The following is a 27369-nucleotide window of genomic DNA, read 5'->3' as shown; positions in this document are numbered from 1 at the left end:
ATCCACCCGCCTCGGCCTCCCAGAGTGCTGGGATTACAGGCGTGAGCCACCGCGCCCGGCAATTTTTTTGTATTTTTAGTAGAGAAGGGGTTTCACCATGTTGGCCAGGATGATCTAAATCTCTTGACCTGATCCGCCGGCCTCTGCCTCCCAAAGTGCTGGGATTACAGGCGTAAGCCACCGCGCCTGGCCCATTTTTCTTCTTTTATCTGATAACCTTACTCCCCTCCACAAACACACAGCCAAAGAAACGAATTGTGTCGCTCTTGAATCATAGAATAATTCTAAATTATGTTGATTAAACAGGAGGGGCGGGGCCCTGTCTGTCACGTGAATCTCTCGGTGCTGTCTCCGGCCGTTGATTGGCCTGGGCGGGGAGGGCGGCCGTTGATTGGTTCGGGCCCACTCGCGCGGGCGCCACTCTCTTTGTCTGACAAGAGAGTCGTGAAGCCTCCGCGGTCCTAGAGGGGTCGCTGGCTGGGACGCTTCGCTCGGCGCGCGCAGGTGGAGCCAGCGAGAGGCTCTGAGGCTGCCAGAGTGGTTGTGTCTGTTGCTCGGGTAAGGGGTGATTCGCCGAGGGGCGCGGACCAGGCAGACCTCGGGTCAGGCCCGGGAACCCCGAGAGGAGAGCCCAGCCCCTGGTGGAGGCGGCTTGGCGGAGATTCGGAGCCGTCAGCAGGTTTGGGGAGAAGGAAACGAGTGTTGTGGGGGGCGTGGGTGCGGGGGGGAGGCCACTGCGCAGACCCCCGGCTCGCAGGGGACGCTCCGGGCCTGTGCGGCGGCTCTCGGGGCCCGTGGCACCAGCTTTTGAGTATTTTTGGCGGTGTCAAGTCTTCGGCAGCGAGAGGAGCAAAGTCCGAAGAATGAATGGCTGGTGAACGCCTGGACTTGGTTTTGTTAGAGTGGGAGATGAGCCGTGGTTGTTAGTGGAAGGTGTTCACGTGATTGTGAAGCGGCATTTTGGATTTTGTCAAAAGTTAACAGTCCCTCCCAGTTAAAGTTTTAAGAGTTTATTGTGCATGCAGAGGAACAGCTGGCAAATTGTTCCAATGGCAGCTTGGAAAGCTAAATGAGGAAGTGCAGTGATCTTGATTGTAATTGGCCATTATCAACTCGCATTCCTTCTAGGGTAAGTCGAGCTGGATCAGCCTTGCATCTGCAGCTGATTGGTTCAGTTTATCATGCGGACGAGAAAAAAGCTTCTTTCCTGGTCAGCGCACACCTTTCAGGGAAATAAGGAATTGTTGTTGCTGTTGTGTTTGAGACGAAGTGTTAGTCTGTTGCCCAGTTTGGAGTACAATGGGCCAATCTCGACTCACTGCAACCTCCAACTCCCGGGTTCAAGCGATTCTCCTGCCTCAGCCTCCCGAGTAGCTGGGACTACAGGCACGCGCCACCATGCCCGGCTAATTTTTGTATTTTTAGTAGAGACTGGGTTTCACTCTGTTGGCCAGGCTGGTCTTGAACTCCTGACCTCGTGATCCGCCCGCCTCGGCCTCCCAAAGTGCTGGGATTTACAGGCGTGAGCCACCGCGCCCGGCCTGTTGTTTTTAAGAGAGACAGGGTCTCGCTCTGTCACCCAGGGTGGAGTGTAGTGGTGCCATCATAGCTCATTGCAGTCTCCAACTCCTGAACTCAAGGGAGAAATCAATGTATTTTAAACGCCTTACGTAGCTGTGGGTGGTTGGCCTAGGGCCATACCCAAAACATGGACTCCATTTAATTTTTCATTAGCAAGTCTGACATTCAGATGCACAGCCTTCACAAACACATTCAGTAAATATAGTGCAGGGGTGTCCAATCTCTTGGCTTCCCTGGGCCACATTGGAAGAAGAATTGTCTTGGACTACGCATAAAATACACAAACACTAAAAATAGCTCATGAGCTAAAAAAGAATCGCAAAACAATCTCATAAGGTTTTAAGAAAGTTTACGAATTTGTGTTCGGTTGGATTCAAAGTCGTCCTGGGCCATATGCGGTCCACAGGCTGAGGTTTGGACAAGTTTGGTGTAGAGAATGAAAGGGATGAGGCCTTTGCTCCAGCCTTGGAGCCATTGATCAGGATAGTTTTTAGAGTACCTCTTTGCTTAAAAGGCAGAGGGTCCACCCTGGGCAACATAGCAAGGCCCCACCTACAAAAAAACTGCAAACAACTGGGCGTGGTGGTGCACTCTTGCAGTCCCATCTACTTAGGAGACTGAGGCAGGAGCATTGCTTAAGCCCAGGAGTTGGAAGCTACAGTGAGCCATGATTACACCACTGCACTCCAGCCTGGGTGATAGAGGGAGACTCCTCAAAAAAAAAAAAAAAAAAGGCAAAGGGTCTTCTAAACTGTTTTCAGGGAAGGTGAACTGTGTTTGAGGGGCATCCATTGAAATGAAAGTGAATTTCATTAAAATTCATCCTGAGTTAGAAAGCAAGTCTGTAGGCTGGGCGCAGTGGCTTATGCCTGTAATCCCAGCACTTTGGGAGGCTGAGGTGGGTGGATCACCTGAGATCAGGAGTTCAAGACCAGCCTGACTAACGTGGTGAAACCCCATCTCAACTAAAAATACAAAAAAAGTAGCTGGGCATGGCGGCGGGTGCCTGTAATCCCAGCTACTTCCGGAGGCTGAGGCAGGAGAATTGCTTGAACCCAGGAGGCGGAGGTTGCAGTGAGCAGAGATCACACCATTGTACTCCAGCCTGCACAACAAGAGTGAAACTCTGTTTAAAAAAAAAAAAAAATCAAGTCTGTAATTGTTACTGTTGCTGAATCCTGCTAGCAAATCACCAGGCTAGAGGTGAGGGTTGAGTGACCCCTTTAGAACACTTTCAGAGGGGGCTTGTCAGCAGGTGGAGCTGGCTGTAGGAGCAGGGTTGGAAATACGTAAGTAGATTTAGAGAAAGAAAAGCTGGTGAACTGGAATCCCTAGGATAACTAGACTCGGACATCCTGTGTGATAGGGGAGGGGAGCATTTGGCTTTCTCCTGTTGGTCCTAAATTAAAGGGAGTGGGGAGCAAAATTTTGGATAAAGCTGTTATTGATCAAGTCCTGATTTGGGGCCCATGCCTCAGAGGCTATGGTTTGGCTTCCAGAGCTGGTTGCTGCAGGGTGTGGATCAGAGTGCTATTTTTTCTTTTCTTTTTTTTTTTTTTTTTTTGAGATGGAGTCTTGCTCTGTCGCCAGGCTGGAGTGCAGTGGTACAATCTCAGTTCACTGCAACCTCCGCCTCCCAGGTTCAAGCGATTCTCCTGCCTCAGCCTCCCAAGTAGCTGGGACTACAGGCGCCTGCCACCTCGCCCAGGTAATTTTTTGTATTTTAGTAGAGAAGGGCTTTCACCATATTGGCCAGGATGGTCTCCATCTTCTGACCTCGTGATCCACCCGCCTCAGCCTCCCAAAGTGCTGGGATTATAGGCGTGAGCCACCGTGCCTGGCCAGAGTGCTATGTTTATATATGGTCTATCTGCTGTCCCTTTGTATATGAGGTGCTGAGGATGACATGTTCTAGGGAGAAGGGGAGGGCAGGGCTGCAGGTTCTCTTGGATAGAGCTTGGGAAATTGAAATTACTAGACTTATTGTAGCGGCTCATGCATTTCATCACATGTTCCAACACCAAACACAGGGACTTTGTATTAAGCTTTGTCTGTGGGCCCCGTTGGAATTCCCAGTCCCAGATCTGCCAACCAAGAGAACTTCAAATTAGGGCTGGCCTTACTGACTTTTTTTCTTCTCCAGCTCAGCCAGACGTCCAGGATCCCACCCCTTGCAAAAGACCAGGCCGTGGAAGCCATGTTCCCACCAGCCAGGGGGAAGGTGAGCTGTGCCTCCCGCTCTGCTTCATCAGCATAGTCACTGCCACCAGCAGCTCCTTCCTCAGACCGAGCCCTCTTGATCAATGCGGGGAGTTTTCCTTCTTAGACAGTGCAATGTAGAGAGCTTAGCCTCTGGAGTCACATGGGCTTCCTTCAGCAAGTTACATAAACACTCTGGCTCCAGTTTTCTTTTCTGTAAAATGGGTCAGTGAGAGTGCCTATCACAGCGAGTTGTGAAGATTCAATGAAAAACACCCTGTGAAGTCCTTTGTGCAGTATCTGGTTACTCGTTTAGCACTGTGTTAAGTTGTTGCTCTTATTACCGTAGTAGTTGCCCATTGTTTCTGTCTGTGAGCATTGTTGTGCACCTACTGCTGTACACTCCAGGTGCTGTTTTCTGTGCTGGGAGATCAACTCTTACCTGTAGGAGATTACAACCTGATTAGAGAGATAGATGTGTAAGGAACTTCTCATAATAAATTCTGAACTGTTCCTATGAAAGGGTATAATGGAAGGTCAGTTATTGAATTTGTAGCATTATGGAGGGTGATTAGAAGAGACTGAGTTGTTTTGTCTTTTTTTTTTTTTTTTTTTTGACAGAGTCTCACTCTGTTGCCAGGCTGGAGTGTAGTGGCGCGATCTCAGCTCACTGCATCCTCTGCCTCCCAGGTTCAAGTGATTATCCTGCCTCAGCCTCCCAAGTAGCTGGGACTACAGGCGAGTGCCACCACGCCCAGCTAATTTTTGTACTTTTAGTAGAGACGGGGTTTCACCATGTTGGCCAGAATGGTCTCGATCTCTTGACCTCGTGATCCACCCACCTCAGCCTCCCAGAGTACTGGGATTACAGGCGTGAGCCACTGCGCCCAGCCTGTGTTTTGTCTTTTTTTGAGACGGAGTCTCACTTTGTTGCCCAGGCTGGAATGCAGTGGCATGATCATGGCTCATGGCAGCCTTGACCTTCCCAGGCTCAGGTGATCCTCCCACCTTAGCCTCCCAAGTAGTTGGGACCACAGGTACATGCCACCACGCCTGGTTACTTTTTGTATTTTTTGTAGAGACAGGGTTTCACCATGTTGCCCAGGTTGTTCTTGAACTCTTGGCTCGAGCCATCCACCAGCCTCAGCCTCCCAAAGTGCTGGGAATCCAGGTGTGAGCCACCGCGCCCAGCCTAGAAGAGACTGAGTTTGAAAGAAAGGAGAGGACCAGTGGCTCATGCCTGGAATCCCAGCACTTTGGGAGGCTGAGGTGGGTGGATTGCCTGAGGTCAGGAGTTTGAGACCAGCCTGGCCAACATATAGTGAAACTCCATCTCTACTAAAAATACAAAAATTAGCTGGGTATAGTGGCGCATGCCTATAATCCCATCTACTTGGGAAGCTGAGGCAGGAGAATCGCTTGAACTGAGGAGGTGGAGGTTGCAGTGAGCCGAGATCGCGCCATTGCACTCTAGCCTGGGCAACAAGAGTGAAACTGTCTCAAAAAACAAAAACAAAAACAAAAACCCAAACAAACAAAAAATGGAACTTTTAAGCAACATTTGGTGCCCATCTATCAATGTACAAGTCCTAGCTGTTGATGGTTTCTTGGAAACTGCAACTTTAAGGGAAACTATATATATCAAAACCATTTTTTTTCCATCAGTGTTACAGTGAAACAAAGTTATTCAAGGACCTGCTGCTGTACATACTTTTGCTAAATATCAGTTTCCAAGAACCTATTGCGGATATTAGGAGAGGAGTTACAATGCCACAATGACTCTGGGAGATGAAGCCATTTTATTCCCATGCTTGTTAACCTTGTGCAGGTGCGGGAATGCAGATGACTGAGTAGGTCAGATTGAGGACATGGCAGCGCAGCTCTGGTAAAAGAGTGACACTCTGGATAATGGTGAGAAAGGGCCTGCAACCGTAGCAGTGGAACTCAGGTTTGATAGGCAGGAAAGAAAGTCCATATAATTTGGGAGGTTCTGGTGCCTGCCTGCAGAGGGGAGCTACGTGAAGCTTCTCAGGATGGTCTCAGGATGGGGGTGGGCATTTCCTGTTACTGACCACTTACAGGACAGCGAACTTTTGCCCTTTCCCTGCACACATCCCCTCTGAACCCATGCAGTGTCTTGTGAGAGCACGGAGTGTGTAGACAGCCGCTGGGCCCCTTTGCCCAGAGGGCTGCAGTGGTGTGGGAGGGAGAGTGTGGCAGCTTCAGTGCTCAGCCCACTGGAGGGGGCAGTCACTTGCAGATGTAATGTCCCCTGTGCTCACTGTGCTGTGTCCACTGTTGCCCACTCTGGATATGCTCCCCAGGCGTCTGCGCCTTGGTCTGTACCTTTTATATTCTCCAGCAACAGGCTCCCCTGGTCTCTGGCATCTGCTTGGCTTGTGGCAATGGGATGAAGAGGGTTGGAGGACAGGGGAAAGGGCGCCGGAGGCCTGGGGAAAACTGAGGTTGGGTTTCTCTTCCCACGGCTCCCTCCCCACTGGGCTGTGGGATGGGTGTGGCTGCATCCTGTTCGGCTGCAGCTGGTCTTGCTCCCCTTCCAGCAGCCTTCTGGGCTCCAGCAGCCCTCCCCACCTTACCCCTTCAGACCTAGCAGGCCCTGGTTCCCCAGGGTGGCCAGGACCTGCGAGCTTCCACATTTCTTGTTCATGTTCATTGAGACTATTCATCCCTTTGTAAATAGTCTGCACATTAACCAACCCCCCAGTGACCTCATCTCTTTCCTAAGGAACCTGGGGCAGAAGCAATAGGTTATTTTTATAGAGCAGGGGTCAGCAAACTGCCCTGGACTGCTTGGTAAAGTTTCCCTGAAACACAGCTGTGCCCATTCGCTTACTTGTCCACGGCTGCTTTTGTGCTCCAACACAAAGGCTGTTCCTCAGATTGTTGATTTGCTGTTCCTCAAATCAACAGCAGATTTGAGGAACTGGAACAGAGACCAGAGGGCCTGAAAAGCCTAAAATATTTACCATCTGGCCCTTTAGAGATTAATTGTGTCGACCCCGTGGTATGGAAGCCAGCACATGTCTGGCCTGAGGGCCATCAGGCCTGAAAGGAGCCCTGAATATATTCCTTATGAATTGGGTGCCCTTGGCCCACACTCTACCTCCCAAACCTCGGTTTCCTCAGCTGTGGAATAATCATTGAGTGTAAGTTATTTTAAGAATTGCAGTTACCTTTATCAGCTACTTTTCCAGGAGCTGCTCTCGTTTGAGGATGTGGCGATGTACTTCACCAGAGAGGAGTGGGGCCACCTCAACTGGGGTCAGAAGGACCTCTACCGAGATGTGATGTTGGAGAACTACAGGAACATGGTCTTGCTGGGTAGGACACGGCTTGAAGATTGGGCTTTGTCTGTGTTCTGAGTGTCTGTGCAAGCCCTTAGTCCCTTATCTGCAATTCCAGAATCAGAAAAAGCGGTGAAAACCGAAAGTTTTTTTCATAACTCATGTGGCTACAAGCCCTGACCAGACATCACCACAGTGAAACCTGACTTCATCCTATAGGAAACCATTTATTGTCTTTATTTTTCCAACTTGGTGTGCATATCTGTATACCCAACTTCAGAAATAACAGTGTAGGCCAGGTGCGGTGGCTCACACCTGTAATCCCAGCACTTTGGGATTCCGAGGCGGGTGGATCACATGAGGTCAGTAGTTTGAGACCAGCCTGGCCAATATGGTGAAACCCATCTCTACTTAAGATGCGAAAATTAGCCTGGTGTGGTGGTGCACGCTTGTAGTCCCAGTTACTTGGGAGGCTGAGGCAGGAGAATCGCTTGAACCCGGGAGGCAGAGGTTGCATTGAGCCGAGATCATGCCGCTGCATTCCAGCCTGGGTGACAGAGCGAGACTCCGTCTCAAAACAAAACAACAACAAAAATAACAGTGTATTTGAGGGCACCACTCCAAACCCTACTGGGGATGATACGTTATGTAAAATATTTACACCAGGTCACCTCTCTGAAATGGGAAAAATTCTGACTCCTGAAACACATCTGGTCCTAAGGGTTTCACATAAGGGACTGGGGACAGTGAATAGTCGTGTTGTGTTAGGGCTCAGACCGAGACACTTCATGCATTCTTCACTCTCACCTCGTGTTCCTCATCTGTAAGACCTCCAGGAGTTGAGAATTATGGTAGATTTACATTCCAAAGGCTCACTTCTTATGCTCTTGAAAGTCTTTTTCTTTCTTTTCTCTGGAAATGGGTAACTTCTTGGTGTGTAACATTAGTGGGTGCTCAGGAAATGATTTTCAACCAACTTCATTTCTGAACCTTCACTGCTTCCATTCTTTTCAGGAGCCTACCCTGTCCTAGTCCACTGTAGTCTCCCACTGTGGGAGTTGCCTTGCTAAATAGTTTTCTTTCTGGGGTCACATGTTTAACCCTTGCACTGACACTCTTAGCACAGAGTCTTGACCACCTCTTGTGGGACTGTCCACCCACCTCTGGATTTTTATAATTTTAATTTTCCCTTTAAAAGCATTACAGGAGCATACATAAGTACATGGAAGGCATAGAAAAGGAGGAGGAGAAGAGGAAAGTGTTCACGGGTAACACTGTTAATATTTTGGAAGGTTTCCTGCCAGTCTTTTTTTCCTATGCCTTTACAAAAGTAGCTGAGCATATTCTATGTGCAATCCTGTAATCTGTTTTAAATTTAACATTATTGTATCAGCATTTCCCCACATAATCAGTAAACGAGCATAATATAATTCCATTGTGTGGTCCATAATAATATTTCATTGTTTTCCCATGTGGGGACATTGAGCTTGGCTTTGTTTTTGTTCGTTGGTTTGCTTGTGTATTTATAATGTTTGAATAGATGTTTGAGTATAAATCTTTGTATGAATTTTTGATCATTTCCCAAGATACTTTCCCCAAATCAGAATTTTGAAGTTAAATGAGATGGCACTTTAATCTTTATTGATTACTGAATGATTCTTCAACAAACTTTGTACTGTTTTGCATATCCAATAGTAACATTTGAGAGTGCTTCTTTTTTTTTTTTTTGAGACAGAGTTTTGATCTTGTTGCCCAGGCTGGAGTACAATGGCACGATCTCAGCTCACCACAACCTCTGCCTCCCCGGTTCAAGTGATTCTCCTGCCTCAGCCTCCTGAGTAGCTAGGATTACAGGCATGTGCCACCACACCTAGCTAATTTTGTATTTTCAGTAGAGACGGGGTTTCGCCATGTTGGTCAGGCTGGTCTCGAACTCCCGATCTCAGGTGACCCGCCCACCTCAGCCTCCCAAAGTGCTGGGATTACAGGTGTGAGCCACCGCGCCCAGCTGAGAGTGTTTCTTTACTATATCACTGCCTTCTTTTATGGATTTTACTAGTTCTAAAAATAATTTTCATTACAGAAATTTTGGAAACTACATCAGTAAATAGAGTAGATAATAAAAATCACCTGCAGGCCTACTTTCCAGAAGTAACTCTTGTTATTAACATTTTGGTTTACTTTTTCCCAGTCCGTCTATGTGTCTATTACAGGGAAAGAATCCCTTATCCAAAATGCTGGGGACCAAAAGTGTTTTGGATTTCGGATTTTTCTTTTTTGGATTTTGGAATACTCATAAATATATAATAAGATAATTTGAGGATCTGACAAGAAATTCACTTATGTTTCATATACACCTTAGACATGTAGCTTCTTCAAGCTACACTTGATTTAATTGTTCCCTTTTGATATTCAGTTTATTTCCAGTTTGATGCTGCAATACCACTGTGCTGAACGTCTCTGGCACATTCATCTTGGTTGCAATTATACTTTAGGCTATATTTCTAAGAGTGAAATGACCACAGCCAAAGGTATGAACATTGTTCAGGCTTTCAATAAAGACTGCCAGATATTTACAAAGATTGTGCCAATCTCTATTTTTCCCTGGGGAAGGCTGAATTAACTGTGTGTTGTGCACCTGCGTTTTGACTGCCACTGGTCACATGAGGTCAGGTGTGGAACTCTCCACTTTTGTCAGGTTAGTGCTCAGAAAGTTTCGGATTTGGGAGCATTTTGGATTAGGGATGTTCAAACTATTAATTACTTATACACACACACACATAACATACACACTACATAGTTTTTTAAAACAAAATTTGGGGTCAGGCATGGTGGCTCACGCCTGTAATCCCAGCACTTTGGGAGGGAGGTCGAGGTGGGCGGATCACCTGAGGTCGGGAGTTCGAGACCAGCCTGAGCAACATGGAGAAACCCTGTCTCTACTAAAAATACAAAATTAGTCAGGCGTGGTGGCACATGCCTGTAATCTCAGCTATTCCGGAGGCTGAGGCAGGAGAGAACGCTTGAACCCGGGAGGCGGAGGTTGTGGTGAGCCAAGATTGTGCCATTGCACTCCAGCCTGGGCAACAAGAGCAAAACTCTGTCTCAAAAATAAAAAAAATTTGGATCATGCTATATATGAGTTTTGTATTCTGCTTTAAAATACATAGGCAGTGTTTTTCTATTTTAATAAATAGTTGGGCCGGGCACAGTGGCTCACGCCTGTAATCCTAGCACTTTGGGAGGCTGAGACAGGTGGATCACCTGAGGTCAGGAGTTCGAGACCAGCTTGGCCAACATGGTGAAACCTCGTCTCTATTAAAAATGCAAAAATTAGCTGGGCGTGGTGGCCACATGCCTGTAATTCCAGCTACTTGGGAGGCCGAGGCAAGAGAATCACTTGAACCCGGGAGGCAGAGGTTGCAGTGAGCAGAGATGGTGCCAGTGTACTCCAGCCTGGATGACAGGAGTGAAACTCCGTCTCAAAAATAAATAAATAAATAAAAATAAAAATACAAAAATTAGCCGGGTGGGGGTGAGAGAGCAGAGACTCCATCTCAAAATAAATAAATAAATAAATTTATAAATAAATAAATAGTTGGCCAAGTACAGTGGCTCAAGCCTGTAATCCCAGCACTTTGGGAGGCCAAGGCGGGTGGATCACCTGAGGTCAGGAGTTCGCGACCAGCCTGGCCAACATGGTGAAACCCCATCTCTAATAAAAATACAAAACTTAGCAAAGCGTGGGGGCGCTGTGCCTGTAGTTCCAGCTACTTGGGAGGCTGAGGCAGAAGAATTACTTGATCCTGGGAGGCAGAGGTTGCAGTGAGCCGAGATTGTCACTCCAGCCTGGGTGACAGAGCAAGACTCTGTCTCAAAAATAAAAAAAATAAACAATTGAATACAAGGATTTTTAATATCTGCCTAATACTTATGCCTTCATCGCATTAATGTGCTACGCTTGATTTAATTGTTCCCTTTTGATATCCAGTTTATTTCCAGTTTGATGCTGCAATACCACTGTGCTGAACGTCTCTGGCACATTCATCTTGGTTGCAATTGTACTTTAGGCTATATTTCTAAGAGTGAAATGACCACAGCCAAAGGTATGAACATTGTTCAGGCTTTCAATAAAGACTGCCAGATATTTACAAAGATTGTGCCAATCTCTATTCTCACCACCACTTTTGATTATTGTCCTTATCTCTGCTTGCCACTGAGCCCCGGGCCATGTCTCTGTAACTCACTAACGGCCACATCCCATTTACTTCCCCATGAGTAGGATTTCAGTTTCCCAAACCTGAGATGATCTGTCAGCTGGAGAACTGGGACGAGCAGTGGATCCTGGATCTACCGAGAGCTGGGAATAGGAAGGCTTCCGGTAGTGCTTGCCCAGGTGGGTGAGGAAGAGACCCAGGCGAGTGGAATCAGGAAGAGGAAGGGAAGGCACGTTAGTGAAGCCCCTTCTGTGTGCCAGACGCTGAGCCAGGTGCTGGGCATATATTATCCCACTTCTTCATCCCTACTGCCCTGTGAAGTGGGAGGAAGATCGGCGTCCCCATTTCCCAGATGAAGAAACTAAGATTAAGAAATCTTTGCTGGACGTGGTGGCGCATTCCTGTAATCCTACTTTGGGAGGCCAATTTGGGCGGATCACCTGAGGCCAGGAGTTGACCAGCCTGGCCAACATGGTGAAACCCCGTCTCTACTGAAAATATAAAAATTAGCCCCGCGTAGTGGCGTGTGCCTGTAATCCCAGCTACCTGGGAGGCTGAGGCAGGAGAATCACCAGAACCTGGGAGGCTGAGGCAGGAGAATCACCAGAACCTGGGAGGCAGAGGCTGCAGTGAGCCGAGATCGCGTCACTGCACTCCAGCCTAGGTGACAGAGCAAGACTGTCTCAATTAAAAAAAAAAAAAATATATATATATATATATCACACAGGCCTGGTATGGGGGCTCACGCCGGTAATGCCAGCACTTTGGGAGGCAGAGGCAGGAGGATCACTTGAGCCCAGGCGTTCAGGATCACCCTGGGTGATATGGTGAAACCCCATCTCTACAAAAAATACAAATTTAAGCCGGGTGTGGTGGCGCATGCCTGTAGTCCCAGCTACTCAGGAGGCTGAGGTGCGAGGACTGCTTGAGCCTGGGAGGCAGAGGTTGCAGTGAGCTGAGATTACATGACTGTACTCCAGCCTGGGTGACAGAGCAAGACTGTGTCAAAAAAGAACTCTCACAGTTGGGAGGTGGACACTGGGGTTTGACTTCAAGTCTAGAATGCTTATCCTCTCTCTCCTGCAGGAAAAAGTGCTGCTCTGACGCAGATGCTCTAGTGTTTTCTAAGTGACAGCTCTTAGGGCACCCTGGATGCCCCTTGATTCCACCCTCATTACTTGTCCTCTCTCTGTGCTCCCTCTTGTTCCCTTGCTTTGTTTTGTTTTCATATTACTCCCGTATTTCCTGACATATCTGCATTTTTCTACTTACTGTGTCCCGATGCAGCTGCTTCTGTTTTTCACATCCAAGGTTTCTCCTCCATGGCACTACTGACGTTTTGGGCTGACGAATTCTTTGGGGGCAGGATGGGGCATGTCCTGTGCATTTTAGGATGTTGAGTAGCAGCCCTGGCCTGCATCCACTAGATGCCAGTTGAACCTCCCCAGGTGTGACAACCAGAAATGTCTCCAGACATTGTCCAAACCCTGTTCACCCCTAATTGAGACCCATTGCTCTATTCAGTTGGCTTTTGTCCCTACTTCCCTCTGGTTCCTTTTCTATGCTATCCTATACTTTGTCCATTTTTAAGCAGATGTTTCACCTAGAGTTATTAAAAACGTGTATCTAGGCCGGGTGCTGTGGCTCACACCTGTAATCCCAACACTTTTGGAGGCCGAGACGGGCAGATCGCTTGAGGCCAGGAGTTTGAGACCAGCCTGGCCAACATGGCGAAATATCATCTCTACTAAAAATACAAAAACTAGCCAGGCGTGGTGGTGTATGCCTGTAATCCCAGCTACTCAGGAGGCTAAGGCACGACAATCTTTTGAACCCAGGAAGTGGAGGTTGCAATGAGTTGAGATCATGCCACTGCACTCCAGCCTGGGCTTGTCTCAAACAAAAAGCATGTATCTTGAAGCATAACATGCTACCTCTTTGATATTTATTTGGCACCACTGAGTACCTAGAGTAAGTTGTTTTTCCAATAATGGTGATGGGCTCTGCTCTCACATTCTCTGGCATACACACTCCTATACATTTATAGTGAGTTTGTTGATGCCGAGAGCTGTTTTTGTTATGAAAGTGAAGAGTCCAATGAAATTCAGAATTTTGGGCTGGGTGCGGTGGCTCACGCCTGTAATCCCAGCACTTTGGGAGGCCGAGGCGGGTGGATCACCTGAGGTCAGGAGTTCGAGACCAGCCTGACCAACATGGTGAAACCCCGTCTCTACTAAAAATACAAAAATCAGCTGAGCATGATGGCTGGCATCTGTAATCCCAGCTACTCGGGAGGCTGAGGCAGGGGAATCACTTGAACCCAGGAGGCGGAGGGTGCAGTAAGCTGTCATGCCACTGCACTCTAGCCTGGGCGACAGAGAGAGACTCCGTCTCAAAAAAAAATTTCAGAGTTTTGGACTCTTGAGTCTGATGATGTAAACGAGATCACTTCTTAGCTTCATTTGATTGTCCTAGACCCCTAACAGTTGCCTTCTCTTCCTTTTTTTCTTCTGCAATGGATAGGTCATTTACATTTTTTCTTGTTATTTGGCTAGGTTCTGAAGCCAGACACAAGATGAAAAAGCTAACTCCAAAACAGAAATTTTCTGAAGATTTAGAGTCATATAAGATATCAGTGGTAATGCAGGAATCAGCTGAGAAACTTTCAGAAAAGTTACATAAGTGTAAAGAATTTGTGGACAGTTGCAGGCTTACTTTCCCTACTAGTGGTGATGAATACAGCAGGGGCTTCCTTCAAAACCTTAACCTTATTCAAGATCAGAATGCACAAACAAGGTGGAAGCAGGGCAGATATGATGAGGATGGCAAACCCTTCAATCAAAGATCTTTGCTTTTGGGGCATGAGCGAATTCTCACAAGAGCAAAGTCTTATGAATGCAGTGAATGTGGAAAAGTCATTAGGCGTAAGGCATGGTTTGATCAACATCAAAGAATTCACTTTTTAGAGAATCCTTTTGAGTGTAAGGTCTGTGGGCAAGCCTTCAGACAGCGGTCAGCTCTTACGGTCCATAAACAGTGTCACCTGCAAAACAAGCCATACAGATGTCATGACTGTGGAAAGTGTTTTCGGCAGCTCGCGTATCTTGTTGAACATAAGAGGATTCACACCAAAGAAAAACCCTATAAATGTAGCAAATGTGAAAAAACGTTTAGTCAGAATTCAACCCTTATTCGACATCAGGTGATCCATAGTGGAGAAAAACGCCATAAATGCCTTGAGTGTGGAAAAGCCTTTGGCCGGCATTCAACCCTTCTATGTCATCAACAGATTCACAGTAAACCGAACACCCATAAATGCAGTGAATGTGGACAGTCCTTTGGTCGGAATGTGGATCTCATTCAGCATCAAAGAATCCATACAAAGGAGGAATTCTTTCAATGTGGAGAATGTGGGAAAACGTTTAGTTTTAAGAGGAATCTTTTTCGACATCAGGTCATTCACACTGGAAGCCAACCCTACCAATGTGTCATATGTGGAAAATCTTTCAAGTGGCACACAAGCTTTATTAAGCACCAGGGCACTCACAAAGGACAGATATCCACGTGATGTTAACTGGAAAGCAGTCATTGGAGGACTAGAACTTATAAACCTCTCCTTCAACTGTGTATCACGTGATTGTTTCCATGAAAAGCAATAAATGTAACAAAGGGTTTTTCTATGGGAGCCCTCTTTGTATAGCCAATCTGTAGTGAAGAAACGCTTAAAAGGAAATGTTAGCCTGGGCAACACAGTGAGATCCCGTCTCTACAAAAAATAACAAAGCCAAGGTGTGGTGGCTCACACCTCCAGTCCCAGCTACTAAGAAGGCTGGGTGACAGAGTGAGGCTGTCTCAAAAAAAAAAAGGGCTGGGCGTGGTGGCTCACGCCTGTAATCCCAGCACTTTGGGAGGCCGAGGCGGGTGGATCACGAGGTCAGGAGATCGAGACCATCCTGGCTAACACAGTGAAACCCCGTTTCCACTAAAAAATCAAAAAATTAGCCGGGCGTGGTGGCAGGCGCCTGTAGTCCCAGCTATGCGGGAGGCTGAGGCAGGAGAATGGCGTGAACCCAGGAGGCGGAGCTTGCAGTGAGCTGAGATCGTGCCACTGCACTCCAGCCTGGGCGACAGAGCGAGACTCCGTCTCAAAAAAAAAAAAAAAAACAGAGAAAAGGTTATTAGGCTGTTGTGTCCACTCTCTTGCACCCTCTATGCCCTCATTCCCTCCAGCCTAGTTAAGGCAGAAGGGAGCCATAGAAGCTTTGCCCTGTGGTTGCCAGGCTGGGGACCACTGCATGGGTTGTGAATGATTGAAGGTTTGAAGACGGCCAGGTATGGTGTCGCATGTCTGTAATCCCAGCACTTTGGGAGGCTGAGGCTGGAGAATCACTTGAGGTCAGTTCAAGACCAGCCTGGCCAACATGGTGAAACCCCGTCTCTACTGAAAATACAAAAATTAGCTGTTTGGGAGGCTGAGGCAGGAGAATCGCTTGGACCTGGGAGGTGGAGGTTGCAGTGAGCCAAGAACACACCACTGCACTCCAGCCTCAGCAACAGAGTGAGACTCCATCTCAAAAAAAAAAAAAAAAAAGATTGAAGAAGAATGCCTTTCCTGTATTACATACAACTATTACATGCTAACGTATAGACTTAAAAAACAAAACAAAACTAAGGGCTACTCACTAGTAACTAGTGAGGTATGAAGAACTAAAAGTTGCCCATAATCAGGCCGGGCATGGTGGCTCACACCTGTAATCCCAGCACTTTGGGAGGCCAAGGCGGGTGGGTCACAAGGTCAGGAGTTCAAGACAAGCCTAGCCAAGATGGTGAAACCCCGTCTCTACTAAAAATACAAAAATTAGCCAGGCACAGTGGTGGGCACCTATAATCCCAGCTACTTGGGAGGCTGAGGTAGGAGAATCACTTGAACCCGGGAGGCAGAGGTTGCAGTAAGCTGAGATTGCGCCACTGCATTCCAGCCTGGGCGACAGACCAAGACTCCATCTCAAAAAAAAAAAAAAAAAAAAAAAAAGTTGCCCATAATCTAAAATGAGTATGTTAGATTCTGGTAAGAGTTGTAAGTCAGCCCGGCGCAGTGGCTCATGCCTGTAATCCCAGCACTTTGGGAGGCCGAGGCGAGTGGATCACGAGGTCAGGAGTTTGAGACCAGCCTGGCCAATACAGTGAAACCCCATCTCTACTAAAAAATACAAAAATTAGCCGAGCATGGTGGTGCGCGCCTGTAGTCCCAGCTACTCAGGAGGCTGAGGCAGGAGAATCGCTTGAACCTGGGAGGTAGAGGTTGCAGTGAGCCGAGATCATGCCACTGCACTCCAGCCTCGGTGACAGAGTAAGACTCCATCTCAAAAAAGAGAGAGAAAAAAAAGAGTTGTAAGTCAATATTTGTAATAGGTGCCGTGGGCCCTGCCGAAGTCCCTCTGGCCTTACACCTTCTGTGGGCTTCATCTGACTGTGTCTGCACCTTGTGGCCTGTGGGGTAATAACACATTCTGGGAGCAGCTGTCAACCAATCATTGATGGGAATTTGATAAACACCAAATTCTCCATCTCCCCATGTGTGGAAAACTGAAGCATGTGTTTTAGTTTCCAGAGGTTCCCAATGAATTGCACACAGGCACTCACCCAAGGTAGATACCTCATTGGGTGACTTCCCTTCTGTCTCTTCCACCTTCCCTAATAGTGTTGCAACCTCTCCCCAACAAATAAACTACTTGTATTCAAAAAGTGTCAATTATGTTCTCTGAGGAGCCATATCCCTTCTGTTTCCACAGTTATTCTAAGCACGTTCTAACATTCAGTTTAAATAGGTTGAGCTGAGTGTATTCTCCCTAGAGCTCAACAATATAAGAGATCCATTTAAATTATTTTGATATCCTAAACATCATCCTATGTCTGTATTAAAAATTGCTCTAATTTGCCGGGCGTGGTGGTGGGCACCTATAATTCCAGCTACTCAGGAGGCTGAGACAGGAGAATTGCTTGAACCCGGGAGGTGGAGGTTGCAGAGAGCCGAGATTGCACCACTGCACTCCAGCCTGGGCGACAGAGTGAGACTCCGTGTCAAAAAAAAAACAAATATTGCTCTCAGGCCAGGTGCACTGCATCATGCCTGTAATCCCCAACACTTTGGGATGCTGAGGCAGGTGGATCACTTCAACCCAGGAGTTTGAGACCAGCCTGGCCAACATGGCAAAACCTCATCTTTTTTTTTTTTTTTTTTTCTTTGAGATGGCGAGTCTCGCTCTGTTGCCCAGGCTGGAGTGCAGCGGTGAGATCTCAGCTCACTGCAACCTCCGCCTCCTGGGTTCAAGCGATTCTCCTGCTTCAGCCTCCTGAGTAGCTGGGACTACAGGTGCCTGTCAGCATGCCCAGCTAATTTTTGTATTTTCAGTAGACATGGGGTTTCGTTCGCCATGTTGGCCAGGCTGGTCTTGAATGCCTGACCTCATGATCTGCCAGCCTTGGCCTCCCAGTGCTGGGCTTACAGGCGTGAGCCACTGTGCCCGGCCTCTCTCATACTTTTAAAGTACAAAAATTAGCTGGGTGTGGTGGTTGTATGCCTGTAGTCCCAGCTGCTTGGGAGGCTGAGGTGGAAGGATCGCTTAAGCCCAGGAAGTTGAGGCTGCAAGTGAGCCAAGATCACACCACTGCACTCCAGACTGGGCGACAAAGTGAGACCTTTTTTTTTTTTTTTAAAAAAAAAAAAAGATAGTTTGTATTTACGATTCTCTCCGATGACCAGTTCAGACATTCAGGCACTTGTCACTCAGATTAATCCACATGTTTAAAGAAGGTACAAACAGGAGAGAACTGTTTCTAATTCACTGAGCCACAGGGAACTGCCAAATCTAGAGAGACTCAGCCATAGAAAATGAACAGTCACATCCAAAGCGCAGCCATCCTGAGATGGCTTCAAACTTAGAGGGAGGTGTAGGTGCTGTCCAGGCCAGACACTCTTCAGTTTCCAAACAGTTCCTAGAGGAAGAGAAGCCACTATCACCCAGACTAGACCACTATCACCCAGAAGCCACCTACACCCAGACTAGACCCAGGGCTCTGCCCTGTGTTTGGCAGGGGCCACTAGTGCCCTGACTGCTGTTTCCTGATGATATTCCTTCAAGCAGAGGGCTCTATTACACGTGCCCCAGCTCACCTACATCAGGGAGAGAGTGGTCTCCTGACCGTGATGGTGGGAGCCCCTAGTGGAGCTGAGCAGACACTCTCTTCCCTTCATTTTCACAGGACCTGGAAAGGACAACCACACTTGCTTTACTGGAGATGATTCTTATGTTCTATTTTATTCACTTCTGCAAGAAATACTCAAATTTTGTATAATAAGCCTTGTGATATCATGATAAATATGTATCTGGTCTTCATCCTCAATGACTAGCAGAGAGGTCCCCAAACCTTGGAGAACTCCTGAGGGATAAGGGTGCTAAGAGCATCTTTTCTTATCATATTTGGTCTTTGACACTTGTTCCTGACACAGAGCTGTTAAACCCATTGGAATTTCCTTAGTGATGCACGTCTTTGTTCTAATAAGGCAACTCTTGGATTTCCGATGGGTTCAGCTTGGGGGCTAACTGGAAAGACCAAGGCATGATTAGAAACTTGGAAGCCGAGGCGGGCGGACCACGAGGTCAGGAGATAGACACCATCCTGGCCAACATGGTGAAACCCTGTCTCTACTACACTACAAAAAATCAGCCGGGTGTGGTGGCAAGTGCCTGTAGTCCCAGCTACTCGGGAGGCTGAAGCAGGGGAATTGCTTGAACCTGGGAGGCGGAGGTTGCAGTGAGCCGATATCATGACACTGCACTACAGCCTGGGCGACAGAGCAAGAATCTGTCTCAAAAAAAAAAAAAAAAAAAGCCAGGCACAGTGGCTCCAGCCTGTAATCCCAGCACTTTGGGAGGCTGAGGCAGGCGGATCATGAGGTCAGGAGATCCAGACCATCCTGGCTAACACGGTGAAACCCCATCTCTACTAAAAATACAAAAAATTAGCCAGGTGTGGTGGGGGTGCATGTAGTCCCAGCTACTCAGGAGGCTGAGGCAGGAGAATGGCATGAACCCAGGAGGTGGAGTTTGTAGTGAGCCGAGATTGCGCCACTGCACTCCAGCCTGGGCGACAGAGCGAGACTCCGTCTCAAAAAAAAAAGAAATCAGCAAGTCATAAAACTGAACTCCTAGGCTCCTAGAATGGGAAAAAAAGGGGGACTATGCAAAATTAGGTTTTCTGGAAAGTGAAAAATAGAGTGCTTCTTTTGAGTACTGAGCTTTACCAGATCTTTTGGGGATTATGTAGTTGAAACCCTCTCTACAATCTAAGGCCAAAGGCAAATTTTAAATGACTAAAATACATTCTTAGGGAAGTATTAATAATTGTAGTGAGCAAGATTTGGTTCAAAAGTGAATAAAGAAGCCCGGCGTGGTGGCTCATGTGTGTAATCCCAGCACTTTGGGAGGCTGAGGTGGGCGGATTGCCTGAGCTTAGGAGTTCACCACCAGCCTAGGCAACACAGTGAAACCCCATCTCTACTAAAATACAAAAAATTAGCTGGGCATGGCATGGTGCACCTGTAGTCCCAAGTACATGGAAGGCTGAGGCAGGAGAATTGCTTGAATCCAGGAGGTAGAGGTTGCAGTGAGCCAAGATCATGCCACTACACTCCAGCCTGGGTGACAGAGCGAGACTCCATCTCAAAAAAAAAAAAAAAAAAGTAAATAAAGGTAGGCTGGGTGTGGTGGCTTGTGTCTGTAATTCCAGCACTTTGGGAAGCTGAGGCAGGAGGATTCCTTGAGCCCAGGTGGTTGAGACCAGCCTGGGCAACATAGCAAGACCCTATCTCTTAAAAAAAAAAAAAGCTGGGTGTGGTGGTGTGTGCCTGTGGTCCCAGCTACTCAGGAGGTTAAGGCAAGAGGATCACTTGAGCCCAGGAGGTTGAGGCCACAGTGAGCCATGATCACACCACTAGGCTCCCGCAGGAGGGCGACGACGAGACCCAGTCTCAAAAATAATACATTAAGGTAGAGCGCAGATAACAAGGACAGAACCCTGTTACATGTCAGCCTGGCTCTTATCATCAGAAGTCTCTTACCTGGCACCAGCTCACATTTCAGAAGGCCCCCTACTTACTCATTCCTCACTCACTGAAACTATCAGTCTGTAATGAGGCTCAGGACAGATTGAACCTATCTTGTAGGAGATACTCAAGGAAGATCCATAATTGACTGATATACTCCAAATGGCAAGGAATGTGGTTCTGGACAAGAAAAGAAACAGGCCAAGTCACATAGAAACATATCAAAATGACAGCACTTTATTTCTTTTTTGAGATGGAGTCTCGCTCTGTTGCCCAGGCTGGAGTGCAGTGGCATGATCTCAGCTCACTGCAACTTCCGCCTCCTGGGTTCAAGTGATTCTCCTACCTCAGCCTCCCGAATAGCTGGGCTTACAGGCATGCACCACCATGCCCGGCTCATTTTTGTATTTTTAGTAGAGACAGGATTTTACCATGTTGGCCAGGCTGGTTTCAAACTCCTGATCTCAAATGATCTGCCTGCCTTGGCCTCCCAAAGTGCTGGGATTATAGGCGTGAGCCACCACGCCCAGCCGACAGCACTTTATTTTGATGAATTCTTTGGTGTCGGATAAGGTGTGTACTTTGTCTAAATCTTTCCCCACATTCAAGACATTTGTAAGGCTTTTCCCCAGTGTGAATTCTCTGGTGTTTAATAAGGGTTGCACTCTGATTGAAGCATTTCCCACAGACGGAACATCCATAGGGCTTCTCCCCAGTGTGGATTCTGTGGTGTTTAAAGAGGTCAGAGCGCTGTTTGAAGCTCTTCTCGCATTCTTCACACTTATAGGGTCTTTCCCCTTTATGTAGTCTCTGATGTCTAAAAATGTTGGAAATATGACAGGTTTCCCCGCATTCCTCACATTTAAAATGTTTGTCTCTACTGTGGGTACTCTGATGACGATTTAGGTGTGAATTCTGCCTGAAGCGCTCCCCACATTTCAGACAGGTGTACGGCTTCTCGCCTGTGTGTGTCCTCTGGTGCTTGGTCAGGGCAGCACTCTGGCTGAAGCTTTTCCCACATTCTTGGCAGCCATAGGGTTTCTCACCTGTGTGGATTCTCTGGTGTCTAAAGAGGTCAGAGCGTTGTTTGAAACTCTTCCCACAGTTACCACATTTATAAGGTCTTTCTTCATGGAGCTGCCTCTGGGTCTCAAAAAGGCTGGAATGATGGAAACTGTCTCCACTGTCAGACTTGTGAGGTTTCAGCACGTGCCACGTCACCATGTGGAAACTTTGCTTGCACTTGTTCCCGTGTTCCTCACTGTCAGTGGGCCTCTCTGCTTTCGGGATGTGCTGACACAGAACAAGGTTGGGACACCTGGCACTGTTCTGCAATTCATTATTTTTAGAGTCTTCCCCTTCTATGGAACCATTCTTATTGACATCTGAGATGCTGCTGAGTCCTTCTGCTTCAGGAGAATTTTCAAGTTTCAGGGGCAAGGGGTCTCCGGACTGCTTTTCCACCCTGTCCTCATGGGTACTGCCACACTTACAAAACAGGGGGCGCTTCCCCTGGAACGCTTCTTGTAGTCGCCCCTGTGGCTCCACTTCTTCTAAAATTTGTTGCATTGGAATCAACTCTTTGTTCTCCACTCTGCTTTCCAAACCTGAAACGTGAAAATACAAATTCCTGCCAGTGCATCCCTGTGTAACACAGAAATAAGCAAGTGCTGGCAGAATGTTAAACCCTCAAACCCCTTTTACTTTTTATTTTAATTAATTAATTTATTTTTTGAGACAGTGTCTTGCTTTGTCACCAGGCTGGAGTGCAGTGGTCTGATCTCAGTTCACTGCAAACTCTGCCTCCCGAGTTCAACTGATTATCCTACCTCAGCCTCCCGAGTAGCTGGGATTACAAGCGCATGCCACCACACCCAGCTAATTTTTGTATTTTTATTAGAGATGGGGTTTCACCATGTTGGCCAGGATGGTCTCTATCTCTTGACCTCATGATCCGCTCGCCTCAGCCTCCCTATTTATTTATTTTGAGACGGAGTATTACTCTGTTGCTATTTATTTATTTTGAGATGGAGTCTCACTCTGTTGCCCAGGCTGGAGTGCAGTGGTGTGATCTCGGCTCACTGCAACCTCTGCCACCTGGGTTCAAGTGATTCTCCTGCCTCAGCCTCCCGAGTAGCGGGGATTACAGGTGCTAATTTTGCTAGTTGTAGTAGAGACGGTGTTTCACCATATTGGCCAGGCTGGTCTTGAACTCCTGACCTCGTGATCCGCCTGCCTTGGCCTCCCAGACTTCTGGGATTACAGGCGTGAGCCACAGCACCCAGCCTATATTTTATTTTATCTTATCGTATCTTATTTTATTTTTGAGATGGAGTCTTGCTCTGTTGCCTAGGCTGGAGTGCAGTGGCATGATCTCAGCTCACTGCAACCTCTGCCTCCCAGGTTCAAGTGATTCTCCTGCCTCAGCCTTCTGAGTAGCTGTAATTACAGGTGCCCATTAACTGGCCTGGCTAATTTCTGTATTTTTAGTAGGTATTTTAGTAGGTATTATAGTAGGTATTTTAGTAGGTGTTTTAGTAGACGGGGTTTTACCATGTTGGCCAGGCTGGTCTCGAACTCCTGACCTCAAGTGATTCACCTGCCTCGGCCTCCCAAAGTGCTAGGGTTATAGGTGTGAGCTACCTCGGTCTCCCAAAGTGCTGGGATTACAGGTATGAGCCACCACACCCGGCACAAGGGAGCAATTTGAGCAAAGCCCTGAAGCTTTGCTTCCTACAGAGTAGAGTAGAATATTCCAGGCAGAGCGGTCACATAGCACAAAGACCAGGAGGCAGCGGGGCCTGGCATATTTTGGAGCAGCAAGGCAGTGTGGCCAGAGTAGGCAAAGGGCAGCAGAAGGGATGGGTGGGCGAGCAGGGTGCCAGGGCCCCTGCACATCAGGCATCAGAGGTCCAGCTAATTTTTGGTATTTCTAGTAGAGACGGTGTTTCACTATGTTGGCCAAGCTGGTCTTGAACTCCTGACCTCGTGATCTGCCTACCTCGGCCTCCCAAAGTGCTGAGATTTACAGGCGTGAGCTATCACGCCCGGCCAAAATGTATTACTATTTTTTTTATTAATTTTTTTTTTAAAGAGATGGGGTCTCGCTATGTTGCCCAGGCTGGTCTTGAGCTGACCTCAAACAATCCTCCCATCTGGGCCTCCCAAAGTGCTAGGATTACAGGTGTGAGCCACCGTACCCAGCCAACAGCAAATGTTGACAAGAATATGGAGAAAGAAAAATTATTAGTATTGCTGGTGGCATATACATTAGTTATGGGCTCTTTGGAGAACAAGATGAACATACAGTTGTTCCCTCTTCTCTGTGGGGACATGTTCCAAGACCCCCAGTGATGCCTGAAATTGTGTATAGTACCAAAGCCTATATATATATGTGTATATATACGTATATACATATATACGTGTGTGTGTGTGTGTGTGCGTGCGCGCGTGTATATATATATAATGTTTTTTCTTTTTTTTTTTGAGACGGAGTCTTGCTCTGTCACCCAGGCTGGAGTGCTGGAGTGCAGTGGCACGATCTCGGCTCACTGCAACCTCCGCCTCCCAGGTTCAGGTTCACGCCATTCTCCCGCCTCAGCCTCCCGAGCAGCTGGGACTACAGGCGCCCGCCACCACGCCCGGCTAATTTTTTTTTTGTATTTTTTAGTAGAGACGGGGTTTCACCGTGTTAGCCAGGATAGTCTCGATCTCCTGACCTCGTGATCTGCCCGCCTCGGCCTCCCAAAGTGCTGGGATTACAGGCGTGAGCCACCGTGCCCGGCCTATAATGTTTTTCCTTATATGTACATCCCTTTAATCAAGTTTAATTAATAGGGACATTAAGAGATTAACAGTAACTATTAATTATAACAATATACTTAGCTAGGTTTGGTGGTTCACACCTGTAATCCCAGCACTTTGGGAGGCTGAGGCAGGAGGATCACCTGAGGTAAGGAGTTCAAGACCAGTCTGGCCAACATGATGAAACCCCGTCTCTACTAAAAATACAAAATTAGCTGAGCATGGTGGGGCATAACTGTAATTCCAGCTCCTCGGAAGACAGAGGCAGGAGAATTGCTTGGCTTGGGAGGCAGAGGTTGCAGTGAGCTGAGACCACACCACTGCACTCCCCCTGGGCAACAAGAGTAAAACTCCATCTCAAAAAAACCCCCAAAGCCAAAGACAAAAAACGAAAAACAAATGCTATACTGTAATAAAAGTCATGTGAATGTGGTCTCTCCCTGTCTTAAAATATCTGATTGTACTGCGTACTGTGGGTAAGTGAAACCGCAGAAAGCAAAACCAGGAAGGGGGGACTACTGCCTGTCTCTAGGCATATTCTCTTAAAAAACTCCAACATAGGAACAAATATATACAAAGATATGCAAGAATATACAGGAATGTTCGGTGCAATGCTGTAATGGTTAAAAACTTAAGACACCTAAATGTCCATCAACAGAAATGGAGAGAATTCTGGAGTATCTGGACCGTGAAATAAGTAGAGCTCCATGCATTAACATGAGTAAATCTCAAAAATGTAATGTTGAGTAAAAAAAGCCACACAGTAATGATATACAGCGTGGAGCTACGTGTCTATGTAGAGACAATATAAGACATGCATGGAAGTCATGAACACAACAGTCAGCTTACTGGCTACCTCTGGAGAAGGATAGAGGGGAAGGGTTTCAGGGAGGCTATGTGGGGGCCTCACCTACAGCTGTAACATACTACTTCCTTGGCAATATGGCCAAGTATTAAGATCTGATAAACTTGGGTGGTGGACACAGGGGATGGTCATTATCTTTTTTTTATATAGTTTTCTGTATGTATAAAACATTAAAAATGAACCAAAGTAAAAAGCTGAATCTAGCACCTAGCAGTACAGAGGCTCCTGCTTGCGTTACAGAAGGCACCTGAAGGCTCTCAGCCCAAGTCTGGGAATGGCATAGTGGCTCAGGGATGGTAGTGAACCAGCCCTTCACAAACCACACACCGCAATAAACCAGCAGAGCAACAGCACTCACTCGGCGGAACTGTGCTCCCGGAATCCTTCTGCGCACTCTCTCTGCAGAAGTCCCTCCGTGCTGGGTCCAGGCGCTCCCACTCCTCCCAGGTTAGAGACACAGCCATGTCCTCGAAAGTCACCATCCCCTGGAACAACACAAGAGCCCCATTCAGTACCTGCTGTCCCTGTACAGCACTAACACTCTTCTTGAGTCTTCTACCGACCAGGGAGTTTGGAGAGATCAGAGATAGAGGTTGACATTCTCTTGTAATCCTGAAAAGCCTTTCTGTGGACTATTTACACTAATTTTGGAGGTAGGTAGGAGCAAAATATTTCTTTAACTTATATCACTGTGATGTATGAGAATGGAAATATGATACAGATTAAAAGTAAACAAGGCCGGGCGCGGTGGCTCACGCCTGTAATCCCAGCATTTTGGGAGGCCGAGGCGGGCGGATCACCTGAGGTCAGGAGTTCGAGACCAGCCTGGCCAACAGGGCGAAACCCCGTCTCTACTAAAAATACAAAAATTAGCCAGGCATGGTGGCGGGCGCCTGTAATCCCAGCTACTCGGGAGACTGAGGCAGGAGAATTGCTTGAACCCGGGAGTCTGAGGTTGCAGTGAGCCGAGATCGCGCCATTGCACTCCAGCCTGGGCAACAAGAGTGAAACTCCATCTCAAACAACAGCAAGAACAACAAGAAGAAAAAAAAAAAAAAGAAAGAAAAAGAAAAAGAAAACCAGTAATCCGTGTTCGCTTTATGCTGAGGTCTATAACAAGTCATTTCCTGGATGGATCTGTCACTGTGGCCTACAGAAAGGAAGTCCATACACACCCCAATGTTCACACGAAATGTAATAAGGAAATAAGTTCCGAAACGCAGAGCACCCCTAAACGCCTATTTTCCACACTCCCACCTCCAGAACGGGCCTTTCGCTTCTCACCTGGGATGAGGTTCCATCGAGCGCTCGCTGCAGAGCCCGCACCACGGCCACCGCCTCCTCCCCGCTCTCTGGGCAGTGCTCTCGCACCCAGGCTTGAAGCTCCTCGGGCAGGATGGTGAGGAACTGCTCCAGCACCAGCAGCTCCAGGATCTGCTCCTTGGAGAGCAGCTCGGGTCTCAGCCACCGACGACAGAGTTCTCGGAGCCGGCTCAGCGCCTCTTCCGGTCCAGCCACCTCCTGGTAACGCAGCTGCCTAAAGTGCAGTCGAGAAGTTTCGGGGTCCGGCGAAGCCGCGGGATAGCTGGGCTCCCAACTTCCGGGTGAGTCTTCCTCCACTTTCACGGGCAAAAGTCCGTCGCGTTGGGACGGCGCCGCGTCCTTGGAACTCGCAGCCATCACCCAGGGTCCCAACTCGGCGTCACTGCCGCGCCTCTGGGCGGTCAAGCTGGAATTCATCTTTCTCCGGCATGTGCTGCCCTTCCTGGAGTCTTCTTTTCAGGTGAAGAAAGAGCAAACCCAAGGAACTCATCAGCCCTCAACACCCTCCGGTCCCCACCACACCAGGCCCCTCTCCACACTTTCTCCTTTCCTCAGCTTTGCGCCTACAACTCTCGGTCAAACAACCGAAAACATCCCGTGCCGGAAGCGCGTCATCGACGCCTTGCGGCACCCTTCCCTGCATTTCCGGGGCCTCTCTAGGCGCCTGATGGGGTGAGGTGCATCTCGCTGGTTTATCGTCCTAGCCCCGCCCGACGCAGAGGGTCTTGACGGTTTCCCGCATCCCGGGGAAATACGGGCGTCCGAGCCGGTGGCCGAGCTCCGGCAAGGGCGGGAACCTTCAGGATTAAATAGACAGGGTCTGGCTCTGTCGCCCAGGCTGGACTGCAGTGGCGCGATTTCGGCTCACTGCAACTTCTGTCTCCCGGGTTCAAGCAATTCTCCAGCTTCAGCCTCCCAAGTATCTAGGACTACAGGTGCGCGCGACCACGCCCGGCTTTATTAATTTTT

At 47.9% G+C, this 27369-nt stretch overlaps 2 protein-coding genes across 13 annotated transcripts; one reads left to right on the top strand and one right to left on the bottom strand.

Annotated features, from left to right (window-relative positions):
- Positions 1-632: 632 nt before the first annotated feature.
- ZNF789 (zinc finger protein 789) lies at positions 633-14987 on the top strand. 8 transcript variants are annotated; one of them, XM_031013333.3, is made up of 5 exons: positions 633-679; positions 3725-3802; positions 6996-7122; positions 11368-11481; positions 13858-14987. In XM_031013333.3, exons 2-5 carry the CDS (start codon positions 3779-3781, stop codon positions 14868-14870), a joined length of 1278 nt encoding a protein of 425 aa, XP_030869193.1. In that variant the 5' UTR covers positions 633-679; positions 3725-3778; the 3' UTR covers positions 14871-14987. The 8 variants fall into 8 exon arrangements, with proteins under 8 accessions (XP_030869193.1, XP_030869194.1, XP_055249126.1 ...); XM_031013334.3 differs by lacking the exon at positions 633-679 and adding an exon at positions 5609-5691; XM_019030973.3 differs by lacking the exons at positions 633-679; positions 3725-3802 and adding an exon at positions 8284-11191 and having other exon boundaries at positions 6997-7122.
- On the bottom strand, positions 3578-27053 carry ZNF394 (zinc finger protein 394). Of its 5 annotated transcripts, XR_010134705.1 has the most exons (5): positions 26362-27003; positions 25436-25562; positions 21455-22015; positions 6975-7191; positions 3578-4222 (listed from the first exon to the last, which is right to left on the bottom strand). XR_010134705.1 is itself a non-coding variant. In XM_019030968.3 (4 exons), the coding sequence occupies exons 1-4, from the start codon at positions 26815-26817 to the stop codon at positions 14323-14325; spliced, it is 1167 nt and encodes a 388-aa protein (XP_018886513.1). In that variant the 5' UTR covers positions 26818-27019; the 3' UTR covers positions 13905-14322. The 5 variants fall into 5 exon arrangements, 4 of the variants coding, with proteins under 4 accessions (XP_018886513.1, XP_055249124.1, XP_018886511.1 ...); XM_019030968.3 differs by lacking the exons at positions 3578-4222; positions 6975-7191 and adding an exon at positions 13905-14345 and having other exon boundaries at positions 26362-27019; XM_055393149.2 differs by lacking the exons at positions 3578-4222; positions 6975-7191; positions 21455-22015 and adding an exon at positions 13905-14345.
- Between the last annotated feature and the right edge of the window lie 316 nt (positions 27054-27369).

This window comes from Gorilla gorilla, chromosome 6 (genome assembly GCF_029281585.2).
Source record: "Gorilla gorilla gorilla isolate KB3781 chromosome 6, NHGRI_mGorGor1-v2.1_pri, whole genome shotgun sequence".
Classification (NCBI taxonomy): domain Eukaryota; kingdom Metazoa; phylum Chordata; class Mammalia; order Primates; family Hominidae; genus Gorilla; species Gorilla gorilla.
Note: the sequence above shows the minus strand (reverse complement) of the source record. Positions and strands in the feature narration are given on the sequence as shown.

Excerpts from the sequence above, each read along its gene's own strand:
- ZNF789 (XM_031013333.3), top strand. The coding sequence starts at position 3,779 with ATGTTCCCACCAGCCAGGGGGAAG. Across the intron at positions 3,803-6,995 it reads TCCCACCAGCCAGGGGGAAG|GAGCTGCTCTCGTTTGAGGA; the intron begins GTGAGCTGTGCC and ends CTACTTTTCCAG. Across the intron at positions 11,482-13,857 it reads TTCCGGTAGTGCTTGCCCAG|GTTCTGAAGCCAGACACAAG; the intron begins GTGGGTGAGGAA and ends TTATTTGGCTAG.
- ZNF394 (XM_019030966.3), bottom strand. The coding sequence starts at position 26,817 with ATGAATTCCAGCTTGACCGCCCAGAGGCGCGGCAGTGACGCCGAGTTG. Across the intron at positions 25,563-26,361 it reads TCGATGGAACCTCATCCCAG|GGGATGGTGACTTTCGAGGA; the intron begins GTGAGAAGCGAA and ends GTGTTGTTCCAG. Across the intron at positions 22,016-25,435 it reads CGGGAGCACAGTTCCGCCGA|GTTTGGAAAGCAGAGTGGAG; the intron begins GTGAGTGCTGTT and ends TTCACGTTTCAG.